The 14,468-nt window shown below is 40.0% G+C and overlaps 1 protein-coding gene across 1 annotated transcript in view; it reads right to left on the reverse strand.

Annotated features, from left to right (window-relative positions):
• PHF14 (PHD finger protein 14) overlaps positions 1 to 14,468 on the reverse strand; it is a 1,276,961-nt gene that overhangs the window by 597,472 nt on the left and 665,021 nt on the right. Inside the window, exon 5 of the mRNA XM_044066759.1 lies at positions 12,964 to 13,110. Coding sequence (XP_043922694.1) covers positions 12,964 to 13,110 — 147 coding nt within the window. The remainder of the gene's footprint in view (positions 1 to 12,963; positions 13,111 to 14,468) is intronic.

Here is a 14,468-nt window from a genome sequence, read left to right on the forward strand (position 1 = left end):
CTTAAATATTTTCAATTGTGCCTTTTCGGTTTCCATTCCTTTGATTTATACAATTTTCATACAATTTCTGAAATATCTCTAAAACTGCTATAAGAGCTGTATTAATTTTTCAAAACATAGACAGCCTTCTGAACACGAATTACAGACATGTTTATCATGCATGAACAGTAAAATCTGACTGATACTCTTTCTTATTATTTTTTAATTTTATTAATTGTTAAACGAGTAAGCCCCTTTCAAGGGCAACTGGGAACACTGTTTAAGTGACTTGCTAACAGCTGTACAGTAAGGAAACACATTGATGGAAGCAGAACCTGTAACCTAGACTACAAGAAGCAGCTTTTTAATAGCTCAAAACCTTAGTCCTGTGTGCTGCCAAACTCTTGCCTTCATTTTGTCCAACCCCAGATAAACTACCAACACATGACTATGGACTGACGTCATGATTTTTGGTGGGGATTCCCTTGTTTTGAAGACAGGCTTCTATGCACAAATGAGTTTTTTTTTTCAAGCATAGAAAAGGGTGTTGGTGCTGACACCCTAAGTACCATTACATTTTCCTCAATTGAGTTTGGTAAGGGGCATCTCTCTGGCAGTCACAGATACTCGAAGTAGAAAAGATTAGAAGTATCAGATTAAGAAGGCTGTCTTATGGATGGAAAGACCATCTGCCTGATTGTGCCCAGGAGTGTTCCTAACTATCCTCTGAGAGGAGGTGAGGCTTGACATTTTGAAACTGAGTGGGAACCCCATGTTTGAGAAGCAACTCCTGGTTAGCAGCAGAACAGCTTCTAGTTTTTTTTCTGATTGTGCCTGAATAAGACAACCATCCACATAAGGATAAATATGAATGTTATTTGCACTACAGAAAGTCATTTCTGGAGCCAGACACTTTTGTAAAGACTGTGGGAACATTAGACAGACCAAAGGGCAAAACACAGAACTGCTAATAATTACCAACTGCTCTGAAGTGGAGGTAACCTCTGTGCATTATTGCTATGAAGAGATGGAGGCAGGCTTCCTTTAGATCTAAGGTAAGCCTGGGGGATTAGCATGAGCAGAGGTTTTTGTAGCATTATCATTTCGAATTGGGAACTCTGAGAAAACTGTTTAGGTGAGACATGTCTAATACTGTTTTCAAAGTTCCTTCTTTTCTCAGTACTAGAAAAAGTATTGAAAAGCATGTACCCTGTGTCCTTTTCTTCCTTGGGAACTGGTTCTATGGAGCCCTGGTCCAGCAGGGTTGATCTGTGACTCTGCCTCTGAGAAGACCCCCTAGGAATTGCTTGAATGCCTAGGTGTCTCAAAAGAAAGGAAACCGAAGTCTGCAACCTAATCATAGATCTGAATGACCTGTCTGTCTTGGGTAATTTGCAATCACTTCCTTCAGAAAAGACAAAGCCTGCCTCCTAACCTTGAAGGTGGGAAGAGGGTAGGATCGGGGTAGCTCCCAAAAGGTGAAATCCTCAGATGGTGAATCTGAGGCAAGATTTTTAAATTACTCTAAACCAGCATATGAACCAGAAGAATTCTGGTCTACATGTGCCAACTCATTTTCACCTTCATCTGAATCACAAGTATCACTGGATTCATGAGGTGGGGAGGCGGGGGTTGGAAGTCCCTCAATCTTTTCCCAGGAGAAGATTCTGTAGCAGGGAGCCTGTTCAGGCTAAGCTGTCTGGATCTCAATATGTATGAGATTCTCAGCTAGCCTGAAACGGTTCTGTGGCTAGGCCTTAACGGACTGAGACCTAGAAGGTTCAGGCTGAGGCAAACTGGATACAGCCCTCTTTGATTTAGCCTTGGGTCTGGTTTTGGGTGTGTTGATTAATATACTTGTCCTAGGCTGTGGGCACCCAGTCAGCTGAAGCTCCTTCTGCTGAACAGGGAATTCCACCCTCCTCTCTTCACGAGTCTTAATACACTAGTTCATATGGTATATATTACTGAGGAGAGTAGGATCTGTCTGTAGTCTTTCATGGTCTTATCTTGGTCTTGGAGTGTTTTAAAAAGAATGACTGCATGAGGGCCAAATGGTAAGTTATTGTCTAAGGACAAATCTAGAATCTTTGACTTAAAATCCTCAGGCATAGGCTAACTGCAAACAAACGCATATCTATGGGATTACAGTTCCTGTGGCAGCTGCCCTAGAAGAAGCATCCACAGCACTGTAACTGCACTTAATGCTGAATCTGACAATCTTAGTGTCCTGTGAAAGTAAAGCTCTGCATCTGTTGCTTAGAGTCTGCTGTAGCAGAATCCAACACAACTTTGCTCAGGGAATTAAGAACAAAAATCAAATACTTTGTCATTTGAGTCTTGTAATTAACTACCTTAAAGGCAAAGGTAGCAGAGGTGTAAACCTTCTTCCCCCATCTGTCCATGGCCCTACTATCTTTATCAGTGGATAGGGCATTAGCACTAGGCAGAAGCTTGGAGAGGTTGTCTGAGAAGAGAGTTCCCTTACTGCAGAAGGGTCTGCCACGGGGGTTCTTATATAGGTATTTCGGGTAAAACCTGTCTCCTCTCTTAGGAGCTGGTGGCTGAGAATCAGGCTCAAAAGAGTGAGACAAAAAGGCATCCTGGAAAGCCTCAAGTACAGGAGGGACTGGAGAAGGGGCAGGAGTACCTATGTCCAAGAAGGTGTAGTACCTCTTCTGAACATCAGAAATCTGTGTGGATTGCCAAAGTGTTTCATTATGCTCTGAACAGTTCCCCCCAAAGAAGCCTTTTCTATAGTGGAATCCAGTAACAGGGAGTTATCTTCACCAATTGAGATTTGTTTGGAGAATGCAGCTGTGAAGTATAGTCCAGATAATGACCAGAGTCATAATCCTGCTCCTCATTAGAGGAGGAGGAAACAAGGGTAGGTTTAAGAGTAGCAGCCTGTAGTAGTGGAGACCCAAAGGAGGAGGGGGTGCTTCAAAGACGTAATCACTTTGAATAGCCCTTGTGAAAAGCTCATTCAATCCTTCCCTCTATTTATTGAGGGGGAGGCCTCATACTTAGTCTTCTGTTTTTTCTTTTTAGGCGCGACGTCCGCCTGGATGAGACATGGAGGTTTGGAACCATGTCTGACCTGTATTAGAGAGCCTGGGATTTCTTCTCTAATTAGAATTTGCAGGATGCCATGTGGTCCTTCTGAAATGATAAAATATGGTTCCTTGGATGTATCGGCAGTCTGCAAGGCTTCAGGAGCCATACAAACCTCCGCAGGGGTCTTGGTAGTCTGCAACTAAGTAGTATTGCATTTCTTAAAGTAATTCAATACTCATTCCTTTTTGTCTATACATGTGAGACCATTAACGTTCCATAATAATATAGATAGTGTAGTCATTATGTTAAGTTGTTATTCCCACCTATTATGCAAGGCAGCTTTTGTGTTACACATACCCCACTATTGTTTGGCGGATTGGTCTTTTAAACAGTTATTTCTTATCTCCATTAGAACCTATGTTACATTTTACAAGACTTTTTGTTTTAATGAAGACCCTCAAAAAAATAAAATAAACACACAAAACTATGCACATCTACAAATAATTAACATTAATGGCCTAACAGGTAAAGACACAAAGGAAAGAGTACTGAATTACATTAAGAAATGCAGAGTGGAAACAATAATCCTAAAGGTGACATACTTAGAAAGAAATGAGCATGTGAATTTGATAAAGAAAGGATTTTAGGGGGAATATTCAGCAAAATATCAGGGACAATGGAAATTATCTGTGGTATGATCCCAGTTATTCTCATTAGGGGTAATATATAATTATCAACCATGAGATGGGTAAGGCCCAAGCTATGCTAAAATGGGATAGGTTATTTCGAGCACAAAAGGAAAACTAGCTAGGCTTAAAAATGGCCTGCAAGAGCAGCTAGTCTAGTATTTACCTATGAACCTACAATGCATACAACCTCTCCTCAAAGATTCTACTAACACTTTCTGTGAATCCTTATAACTTTCAGGAAAACAAATTGCAACTGAAAAATTCCTTAAACATGTGTTTTTATGCATATACATATGCAAATACACAGACACAGAAAGACACACACGCATGCACACACACACACGTCTATTTTTTTAATTCAAACAGCGGAAACATTGCTACACATTACATCAATCTCTGCATATCAAAAAAACAAGTACAGTGAAAACAAAAGACATAAGCAGACTACAAAAAGAGATGAAATGACCTCTGCCTGCGATCACTAAAAATGAAAACATGAAGAAATCAAAACCTTCCAGACATTATTTCTCTAAATAGTGGTACTGTTAGGGAAAGAGATTTCGACAGGGTAACTTGCAGGGTTAGTGTCAGGGCTAGTGGCTAGGTTATGGTTAGGGTTAGCACACATAAGTATGGATGCACAGGGGGGCTTTATACCCCCACCCCCGTATCACCTTACACACGTTCTAACTCTCCTCTTCCACTGCCCAAACCCTTTCCCCTAACAGTTCCAGTATTCAGTATGGAAGATGCTCAGACGCATGTATATATATATATATATATATATATATATATATATATATATATATATATACACAGACACACATACACACACACACACTACATATACATAAACACACCCACCCATAAAAAACACATGCAAAAAACTTTAAATATACCCCTTTCCCTAGGCATGATTCTAACTTTAACTCACAACCACTTGCACAGACCCTTCTACTACTACTGCCACAATTTTCAGTACTTCAAAAAGAGTCGGCTTTAAAACAAAGCCTACTTACCTCTATCCAAGCACAACTTACACACCACAGACTAAACAAGCTCACCGTTTGATATTTCCAGAAGTCAACAAATGCTACTTTCAATTTAAACTGATAGTAATATGCTCCATCAAAAAGACATGTAATCGACAAGAGTACACTGCAACCATGATGATGATGAAGACTGATAGCTTGATTCAAGGTAAATTCAGAAATACATTTAGGCATGAATGACGGGTTATTGAGTAACACACGCCTGTTCTTGTGAAAAGTCGTATAGGGTTTGCACACCATGAAAGTTTGCAGCTCAGAGACTCTCCCTGCAGATGTCAGAGCAATAAGGAAAAAAAAAGTCAGTCTTCTAAGTAATGGACAATAAAGTAATTGGAAAGACAGTTCCAAAAGGAGGCAAGTAGTCAGTTTTTCAAGAACAAATATGTGATCCCAGAGAGGAAGAATTTTCTTTTGAGGGGGGGTCTCATATGCAACACTCCTTTCATAAACTTGTTAGACTACAAAAAATGACGAGAGATATCCATGCGCAGACAAGCTGAGATGGCCACCAGATGTACTTTGATAGAGGAATATGACAAACCATCTTAAGGCAACTCACAAAAATATTTTAAAACCAGAGGACTGAATATGACAAACCATCTTAAGGCAACTCACAAAAATATTTTAAAACCAGAGGACTGAAACCATTTCAGGACATAAGTCATTAGCTAGGCACCAACTAGAAAGCCTCTTCCACTTCTAAATGTAAGATTCTCTAGTTACAGGTTTTCTTGCCTCCTTAACTACCTGCTGCACATCCACATGGAACAAGTGTCTTAATGGTATCAAAATAGAATTATCCAGGATGTCAGCTGTAATTGCTCTAAATCAAGGTGTAGCATTCGCCCCCTGATGCTGTATGATCAGATCCAGTCCGTGAAGAAGTTTGCAGTAATTGCCCTTAACCAATTCCATTAAAAGGGAGAAGCAACTTTGCCTTGGCCAAGAGGGGTTACCACAAAGATATTTGGTAATTTTTTCTGAATCTTTAGAAGTACCTTGGGGATCCCTGGAAAGGGTGGAAATCCATACAGGAACATTCCCGAGCATGGGATATGATGCAGCTTCTGTCTTGAAAATAATTTTTTCAGTTGTCTGTTTTAAAATGAGGCATATCAAGTCCTGGAAGACCTCTATATGGAGGTTCCACTCGTAAGGGTCTCATCAGGGTCTGCTTAATCTGACTGTCACTGTGTTTTGCTCCGACAGAATGTACAAGGCCTGAAGAGTTGTAGAATGCTGGACAGCCAACTCCAAGGCCATCACTGCCAACCAGAAGCAGAGAGATCATGGCCTTGTACCCCCCTTGCTTGTTCAGGTACCACATCACAGTAGTGCTGTCTACAACCACTAGAACAGGAACCAGAGTCCTTAAGTAGCAAAGTGATGAAGAACTTTTAAAGCATGAATTGCTGCAAAAATCTCTTGTACATTTATGTGCTTTGGCATGTCTTGAGGACCCCACAAGCCTTGCACTTTAACTTCTGTGGACACTGCTATCCATGCCAAATCTGAAGCACTCATCTGAACAGACTGGATTGGGGTCTGAAGAGGGGAAAGGAAGTCCTGGATTCAGAAACAGCTGATCCCTCCACAGCTGCAGTTCCTGTTTCACAAATCCCTGTACTGGTATCTGGAAATCCAAGGGATGAAGGTGTTGGGGCCAACAATTCTTCACTTAACACTGAATTTTTCTTATGTGTAGTCTGGCTAGTGGTATCATTAGGATCACTGATGCAGTGAGACCTAGAATTTTGAGGAGCTCTCTCGCTGAGGCCACATCTAGAAGACAGAAATTCAAAAAAAATATGCCCTATAAAGTTAGAATTTTGTCTTCTAGCAGGAAGGCCATCCTTTTTACTGCATCTATCCAATAGTCCAGGGAAACAATTCACTGAGAGAGTGTAAGGAAGGACTTTTGCAAGTTCAATTTGAAGTCTAGGTGGAAAAGAAGAGATATGACCTTGTCCTATGGACTCCAAGCACGTGGAAACAGAATCTACACAAATCAGCAATTTCTCTAACTAAGGAAAACAATGTGGACACCTAGCATACTGCAAAAGGCAACCACAGGAGTCAGGCACTCTGTAAACACCTAGGGTGCAGTGAAAGACCCAAACGGAGATGCAGAAACTGAATGTAAGCCAGATATAGTAAATCTCAAAAATGTTCTGAAATTGGAAGCAAAAAGAATATGATGATAAACATCCTTGAGATCTAGAGTCACCATGAAACAGTGGTTTGGAAGCAATATTAGTACAGACTGTAAGGTGAGCATTTTGAATTTCAGAAGTTTTACAAAGGTGTTTACTAGGACAAATCTAAGACTGGCCTCCGAGAGTGCTCCTTTTTTGGTACCAAAAAGATTATGGAGTAAAATTCTTTGCCTTTGTGTATTGCAGGCACTGGGGTCCTACGATCGTCTGCCTCTACCATGTGATGGAGCAATGGAGGAAACAGCCCTGTCTGGTCTGGTGAGTGTTGGGGAATTCTGCTGAAAGGGGGAGGATTTTCTAACCACTGCCAAGTGTATCCTCTCCAAATTACTCACAGAACCCATTTCTCTGAGACAATCTGCATGCTGTTAAAGACCCAATTCTCCTTGATCTCATACACCTCCATAAAGCAAATGGCTCCAGAAGCACTAAAACTAAGGACTTGTATTCTTCATCAACAAATAAATAAGGCATATGCAGGATGGACAGATGTATTACTTAATATTTCCTACACTGCTGAAATAAACTTTCCTTATATATAAAACAGGGAGAACCTGGGAGAAGGAGGAATAGAAGGAAAGACAGATGGGGATACAGGGGTGCACTGTGGTTTGGTACAGTCACTCTCTGGCAGGGGTTGATCCTTTTTCAGAACGGACCCCTCTTGCATGGTTTTGAAAAAATATTCTGCTGCCATTTTCTGTTGGATCCCTGAATTTTATTTGGCTGTGATTTTAGTTTGCTCTTCTCCTTGAAGGAGGAAGACAGCTTCTTTGGGATGAGGTACATGAAACATCCTAGATATCCCATGCATTAAGTTGTCTCTATCATCCAACTTTTTGAGAATTTGTGTAACAGGGAGCTCAAAAACCAATTAAGAACTTAAAAGATGCATTCAAAATTTCCAGCTTTTAAATCAAAAAAGAAGTTCTGATTACATAAAGAATAATACAGTCTTAATACAACAGAAGCAGCAGCATTTCTATAGAAAGTATCTGCACATTCAGGCACACCTTTCCAAAAATGTTTCGAAACCTGAATCAAACAAGAAACAAGTAAGGATGGGGTAAAATCATCCAAACGATACACACACACTAAAATATATTTCCATATATAGCCTTGAAAATTTAAGACTAGACTACTAGAAAGAGACATCATTTTGCCCTGAAGATCTAACCATCAAGGGGGTGTTGGATTAGATGAACCAAAGAAATTTTTATCTGAACAGGTTGCTGGTTGCTCAGCAGTCAAATGAGAAAAGAGACCAGACATATCCAAAAAGAACCTATATTTTCTCTGAGCCTTTTTAGGGACTGCTGGAATAGATACTGGTGTCCTGCAGGCGACTTTATAAGCATCTTCCAATGCTGGTAAAAGAGGTGGGATAGCGACAGGAATAGTTTGAAATGTGTTCACAATTCTTTTACAGCTGACAGAAGATAAAGTGTTTCCAGTACAAAAAGTGAAAACAAACTAAGCTCCACACACTTTTACCACATTAAACTGAAATAAAATCATCTTTAATAGCAATTTAAACTATATTTTCTTGTCAAAAAGAGTAAAATCTCCACAGTATATTCAAATAACTTAATTTGAGGTGAAATAATGATTGGATGTTAAAAACACAAAGAGCATAGTCATACATATATAGTTAATAATGTATAACTGCTGAAAATAATTCAAGCTCTGCACTATCTTGCTGTCAAAAGATGAAAATAAAGCACAGAAAAAAAAAACAGCAGAGATAGGTACAATTAATTTGGGTGTGACTGCACGAGACAGTCCCTGGTTCTAACAGCATACATACACACTGTACTTCTGACAGAAATACTGAAAGTTTCCACAAAAACAGTAAAAACAAGTATTTATCACATACAGAAGCCAAACAAACACTGCCCAAAGCAGAAATTCCTACTGGAATTACCATAAACACTGACAGAAATTAAATGTTAACAAAAATAAATATTTTAGTAAACATAAAACTAGAAATACAATAAAAAAATCTAACAAAATGAAAGGAAGGACCTCCAAATGGGGCTTATCTGAAAAGTAAACTGGAAAAATCAACACCGGATCCTGTTAAGAGTCAGATGACTTTCTTCTTAAGATGGCAGAAAAAGACCGAATATTAATTTCCTGTAACAGCTGAAAGCTTCCCAAACTCAGCCAATCAACTACAACAGGAAGACACAGGGAGGGGGGTTTAAGCTTTTGAAAGCTGGCCAGCACTGTGTTACCTTGGTAGACAACCCCAAATGCCACTGGGGCAGTGAGAATGATAAAGATCTCAAGGGAGATCAGAGTCCACCACAGCAGGACATCCTCAGTCTCCCAACAAAGTTTCTGGAGGCCTTCACTGACACCATGATGTCTTGGAAAGAGGCACATGCCCCTTTTTTGCTGTGAACTCCTGGAGAGATTGCCTTCTCTTATGGAGTGTCGCCAGGGTGAATCTGACAACACTAGAAACAGTCCACATCATGCTCTGGGGAAAAGCAAAACAAACAAAAATAGTGGAATGCTTCACCTTCTGTGAAGACTAGGAAACCCTAGAGATCTGTGACTTCAGGAACTTATCATTGACTTCCCCAATTAAGTCTTTTGTCTGAGGATTTCACCTAGGCATTTGACCATACCCATCTAGAAAATAATTGTCCTGAAGAACAATCTGGCTAATGTACATACCTTTTATCCCAAATGTGTCCAGGACTCTACCTTCTCTGTCATTATGAATAGTATTAGGATTTTGAATCATTTTGGAGCCTTTAACTGCATTCAGAGAAACCACATAGGGTGTGCAAAGGGTTTTCAAACAGGTACTGACACTTATTGGACCCTCAAGAACCTGACAGGCTTCCTGACAGATGTGCACTGGCAGTTCAGACGCTATGATGCTACCAAAAAAAGCACCCCAAATGCCTCAAAAAAGTGGGCACTACTATGGGCTTAGGCTCCTCTAAACCAAAAAGGTTCAACTACCTGTTTCGTTCGGCATCCAACATTTGGTACATTTCTCACCTAAAATGTTCACTCATTAAGTTGAGAGTTTCTCCAAAAGAGACATTCTTAAGGGAAGATCAAGTAAGTACAGAATCTTAATCATCTAAATCACAGTGTAATAGTGAAGAACAACTGCGTGGTGTAAGCTGTGTCCCCCTCTTCCTCTGTTGAGAAGTTGAACTCTTGGAATGAGATGTACCCTCTTACATGCACAGCATGTTTGGAGGTGGAAGGCAGTGAATGACTCTACATGGCCAACTCCCAATGCACATCCAACAGTTTGTTTAAAGTACTGAATAACCAGCTTCATTTGGGATGTCATAGTGCTTGAATGCACAGAGCTATGAAAAGAGTGACCAATGAGACATACATAGCTCCACCTCAAAAGTTTTTTTTTTTGTTAACTTACTGCATTCTACGGATTTATGCAGGGTAGACTCAGGAGGCCTTAAATGTAGGCAGCATTATAAGACTGCGCTGCGAGCACAGAGCTGACGTACTACATTCTTTGTGAATGTAACCAAAATTACTGACCACCTGGTACTTTGCCAAAGAAAAGGTTTTCAGAACTGATTACATACCTGCCTTCAAGGGGGTAAGACTGAGTTTGGAAAGAGCATTAGATGCCAACATCCGGAGCTGGAGAACCACCTCACTAGCTATGACCCCTGGGACGTATCAAATTTAAAAACAGTGGCATTCTATTCTTTTAACATTTTTTCTAAGTATCCCCACTCCCTCAAACATGTCGCAGTGTTTCTTTTTTTTTTGTAAACTTTCTTTTAATATAGTCCCCTGAATATACAGAAGACCGTTTGCCTACATTACTGCTTACATTTTTTTCTGCATCAGCCATAGCCAAACTGCAGTCACCTCATTTATCTTGTTTTTCCTGATGAAAAACCTGAACAAATTTGTCCATCAGCTAATAGTTAAGACACTTCTGGGCAAAGAAAGCTATTAAAATGTGAATCTTTATGTGGGACCCGACATCACCAGCTACACATGTTTTTCAGATCTGCACTGTGTGTGCAGCCATGGTGGTACGGCGGTAGCGTTGTTACCTCACAGCAAGAGGTTCTCCCATTTGATTCTCGGTGTGGCTTGGGAGTGCCTTCTGTGTGGAGTCTGCATGTCCTCCCTGCGGTTGGGTAGCATTCGAAAGACATGCATGCGTAAATGGGCCTGCCTTCGTTGAAGGTTGGGCGTTGAGCTGGCACCTCAGCGTTTCGTAAAAATCTACTGCCAATCATTAGTGGACTGGAGTTCCGCTGTGGTGACCCCTTACCGGGAAAAAGCAGAAAGACAAACAACAACTGTGTATGCAGCACAAATGGGTCTATATTAAGAGATCGAAAAGCCAGGACAGCGAACAGCTTAATCATCAAAAATGCCATACCTCGAAGTCGCTCTTTTGGGAGGCTGCACGCCCCACACACCCCTCGCTAATTATATATACCAACTCCGAGATCACACTACAGGGAGGAAAAGGCAAATTTTTCTATCTTCACTGTACCGCGATCTCACAAAAAACACATCGATGAACGGCATTTCCGATGTTAAAGCCGTTCGCTCTTCAGCCTGTTTGATTTCGTGATAGAAACCCATACAAACACATTTTTACTAGAAATTTCACCAGCAAAGTAAAAACGGGCACTAGGCTGAACAGTAGAGCAACAAGAAATCTGCAACAAAATGACAACTTTTCACCGATTCTGGAAATTCAGAGCCCTGGATCTGGAAATAGACTAAGTGACATCTGACCTTTCTCAGCAAGATCTGCATATGCCACTGACAAAAAAGAAATCAAGCTGGTATGGGCTGACTACCTGATATCTGCGATGCAATCATTTCCTCACATTACATCCAAAGAGCTCTGGGACTTGGGTCAGTCAACAGACATCTGGCTACAGCTAATTCTCCTATACCAGGAATTCCACTTCAGCAGTAATCCAAGTGAAAAACAACAGGATCACTCTCTCTCTCTCTCTCTTTCTCTGCTGACACAAATGTAAGGTAGAGTAGGAAGGGGAGGAGCACTAATTAAGGATTTGGAAAGGCTGGTGGCTGCATTTAATAGCTATCCTTTGACGTGCTCAAGCAAGGGTGGAGGGCTGGATCTTTATTTCATAGTGCCTGATAACAAAGCTTATTATAGCTGCCCTAACACAGCCATGAGTCATGCTGTAGCTGCATTTAATGATGCGTTTACTGTCTCTTAAAAGTGGTCTGCCGTAGCATGTTTTCAAAGCTCAAGTTAAATCTTTCTTGCAAGAGGCCAGTCTTGAACTTCTGTCTCAATCATGAATCATTCAGGAGAGAAGCTCAATCATTTCACGGATCATTTGGGAAAGAAGATCTGAAGGATAACTGTAAAGTGATCTTACACTACCATAGATAAGGCATGATTTTCTTCTAACCTCTGCCTACTCAAGAGACTTGTAACGTTAACTACGGAGTGATACTTCTACAAAATGAAACTTCTAACAAAGTAATGCAAGCAACACAAAAATGTACTACTTGGTTCTGCTTCAAAGGACATATTACATGGTTTTCATTCTCAGTTCGTCCACATCCTGGTGACTAAAAATCCCCATAAACACCAATTCTTGTGGTACTGGAAGTGGAAGTACTAGAAGCCAATGGAAAAGGCATCCAGAGACTGTAAGGAAATGTTTGTGACCTGTGAATAATATGGAACCCCAAGCCACTTTGTGCTGCTGCTGGCAATTAAATATTGGATAAAGGATACATAAATAGTGGAAGAAATCAACAGAAATATGAGAAATGAATAATAAAAACTGTGTATTACACAACAAAAAGTAAGTCGACTACCATTACAGAGTCTACAAAGAGTGAGCACACATTCTTTGAGTACAAGTCAGCTATGATGGTCTGCATGAAGTTACTTCTGTGATGCAACGTTATATAAAGCAATAATTAAGCAAGCTACACATTTACCCCCAGTACCTGAGCTTCTCTTGCAAGCTGCTTCTCTCTCTCTTGTAGGGACATTTTACAATAAGACTGTAAGGCAAGATAGTTCTTCCGTTTCCACTTTCTGTCAAATCGATCTGCATGCTGCTTGCAGTAAGCAAAAAATGGATCTGCTATATCCTGTCAGAAAAGAAGAAAAAGAAATTCCATTGAAACCTTGAACAGAATGCAGACATCAAAAAGAAAATTACTAGAATCTGTCCAATTTGTGACAGACACCATACTTCTCAACCTCTTACAGTAAGAAATCTGGACAAAGTCATAAATAAAAATTTGACAAAGGTCCAAAAATAGGGACAATTTTTAATTCTGAAACTCAAATGTCTGTCATTCATCCTGCTCAACTGTACACATTTTTGCAGAATGTACAGATTTTTGCCTCATATTTTTGGTCCATTCTTCATAAAGTTGTGTTTTTCTGGCAAATTAGTCGCAAATCATTAAAGACTGACATTAGAAAATAATAACAGACATTTGAGTTTCAGACTTCATACCCTTCAGAAAATCCACGCTAATACAAAACCTGTTATTCAATCAACTTTCTAAGTTTGTAAGAGCAATATTAAAAAAAATTGTCCCCATTTTTGGGCCTTTGTCCCACTTTTATTTATGGCTTTGTCCAGATTTCTTGCTCCAAGATGTTGAAAGGTATGCTGTCATTATTTTTTAACTTCAATCTTTAATAATTTGCCAGGAAACCAACATTTTATAAAAAATGGACTCGAGATATGAGGCAAAAATCTGGATAGTCAGCCAAAATCTGTACAGTTGAAAGGTACGAGTCAGACACAATAACAGTTCAACCTAAAATGAGTTGGTACTCTACTAAAAATGTATTAGGAAAATACGGAATTTGCTGAGAAAGACTTTGATGGTTGAGATCAATAATGGTTCATCTTCATTACAGCATTGTTGAACTGGCAACATAATATGCCACCCAGGACTGGCTAAGGACCAAAGCAGAGGAAGTTTTATTTAAAAAAAAAGAAAGAGTGGTTCCACTGCCATCTCTATAAAACTGGCAAAGCTTTAAGTTTAACTCAATGCACCATATAGCATTTGAAAAGTACATCTGGCACGTCAGAAGCCAGTCAGGAAATACATTTTTGCTCACCACAACAGATGATTTATGAAGAGACTCCTCCCCCCACCTTGGTGGATCTACAAGCAGGTTCATGCAGTCTTCCATGCAATTCAACACCCTCCCGTACTCATGGATATATGTGCCTTATGCTGGTGCATGCTATACAGTTCCCAGCCTGTGAACCTACATGTTTGCAAGCCCAACCACTGAGCGAGCAGACTTCCTGAAAATTAAGAAAAAGCAATGAAGATCTGGCATTCACCTTTTTAAAAAGTATCCTACAAATTATATATCTTTCAAACATACAGGGAGCTCCCAACAGCTTCAGCCACATGAAGTAATTTTCTAAACACAAGGTGATGACAGGGAGGTACTTTTGACTCATTAATGCTGG

Source organism: Protopterus annectens, chromosome 3.part1 (assembly GCF_019279795.1).
Source record: "Protopterus annectens isolate FY-2018-M chromosome 3.part1, PAN1.0, whole genome shotgun sequence".
Taxonomy (NCBI): Eukaryota; Metazoa; Chordata; order Ceratodontiformes; family Protopteridae; genus Protopterus; species Protopterus annectens.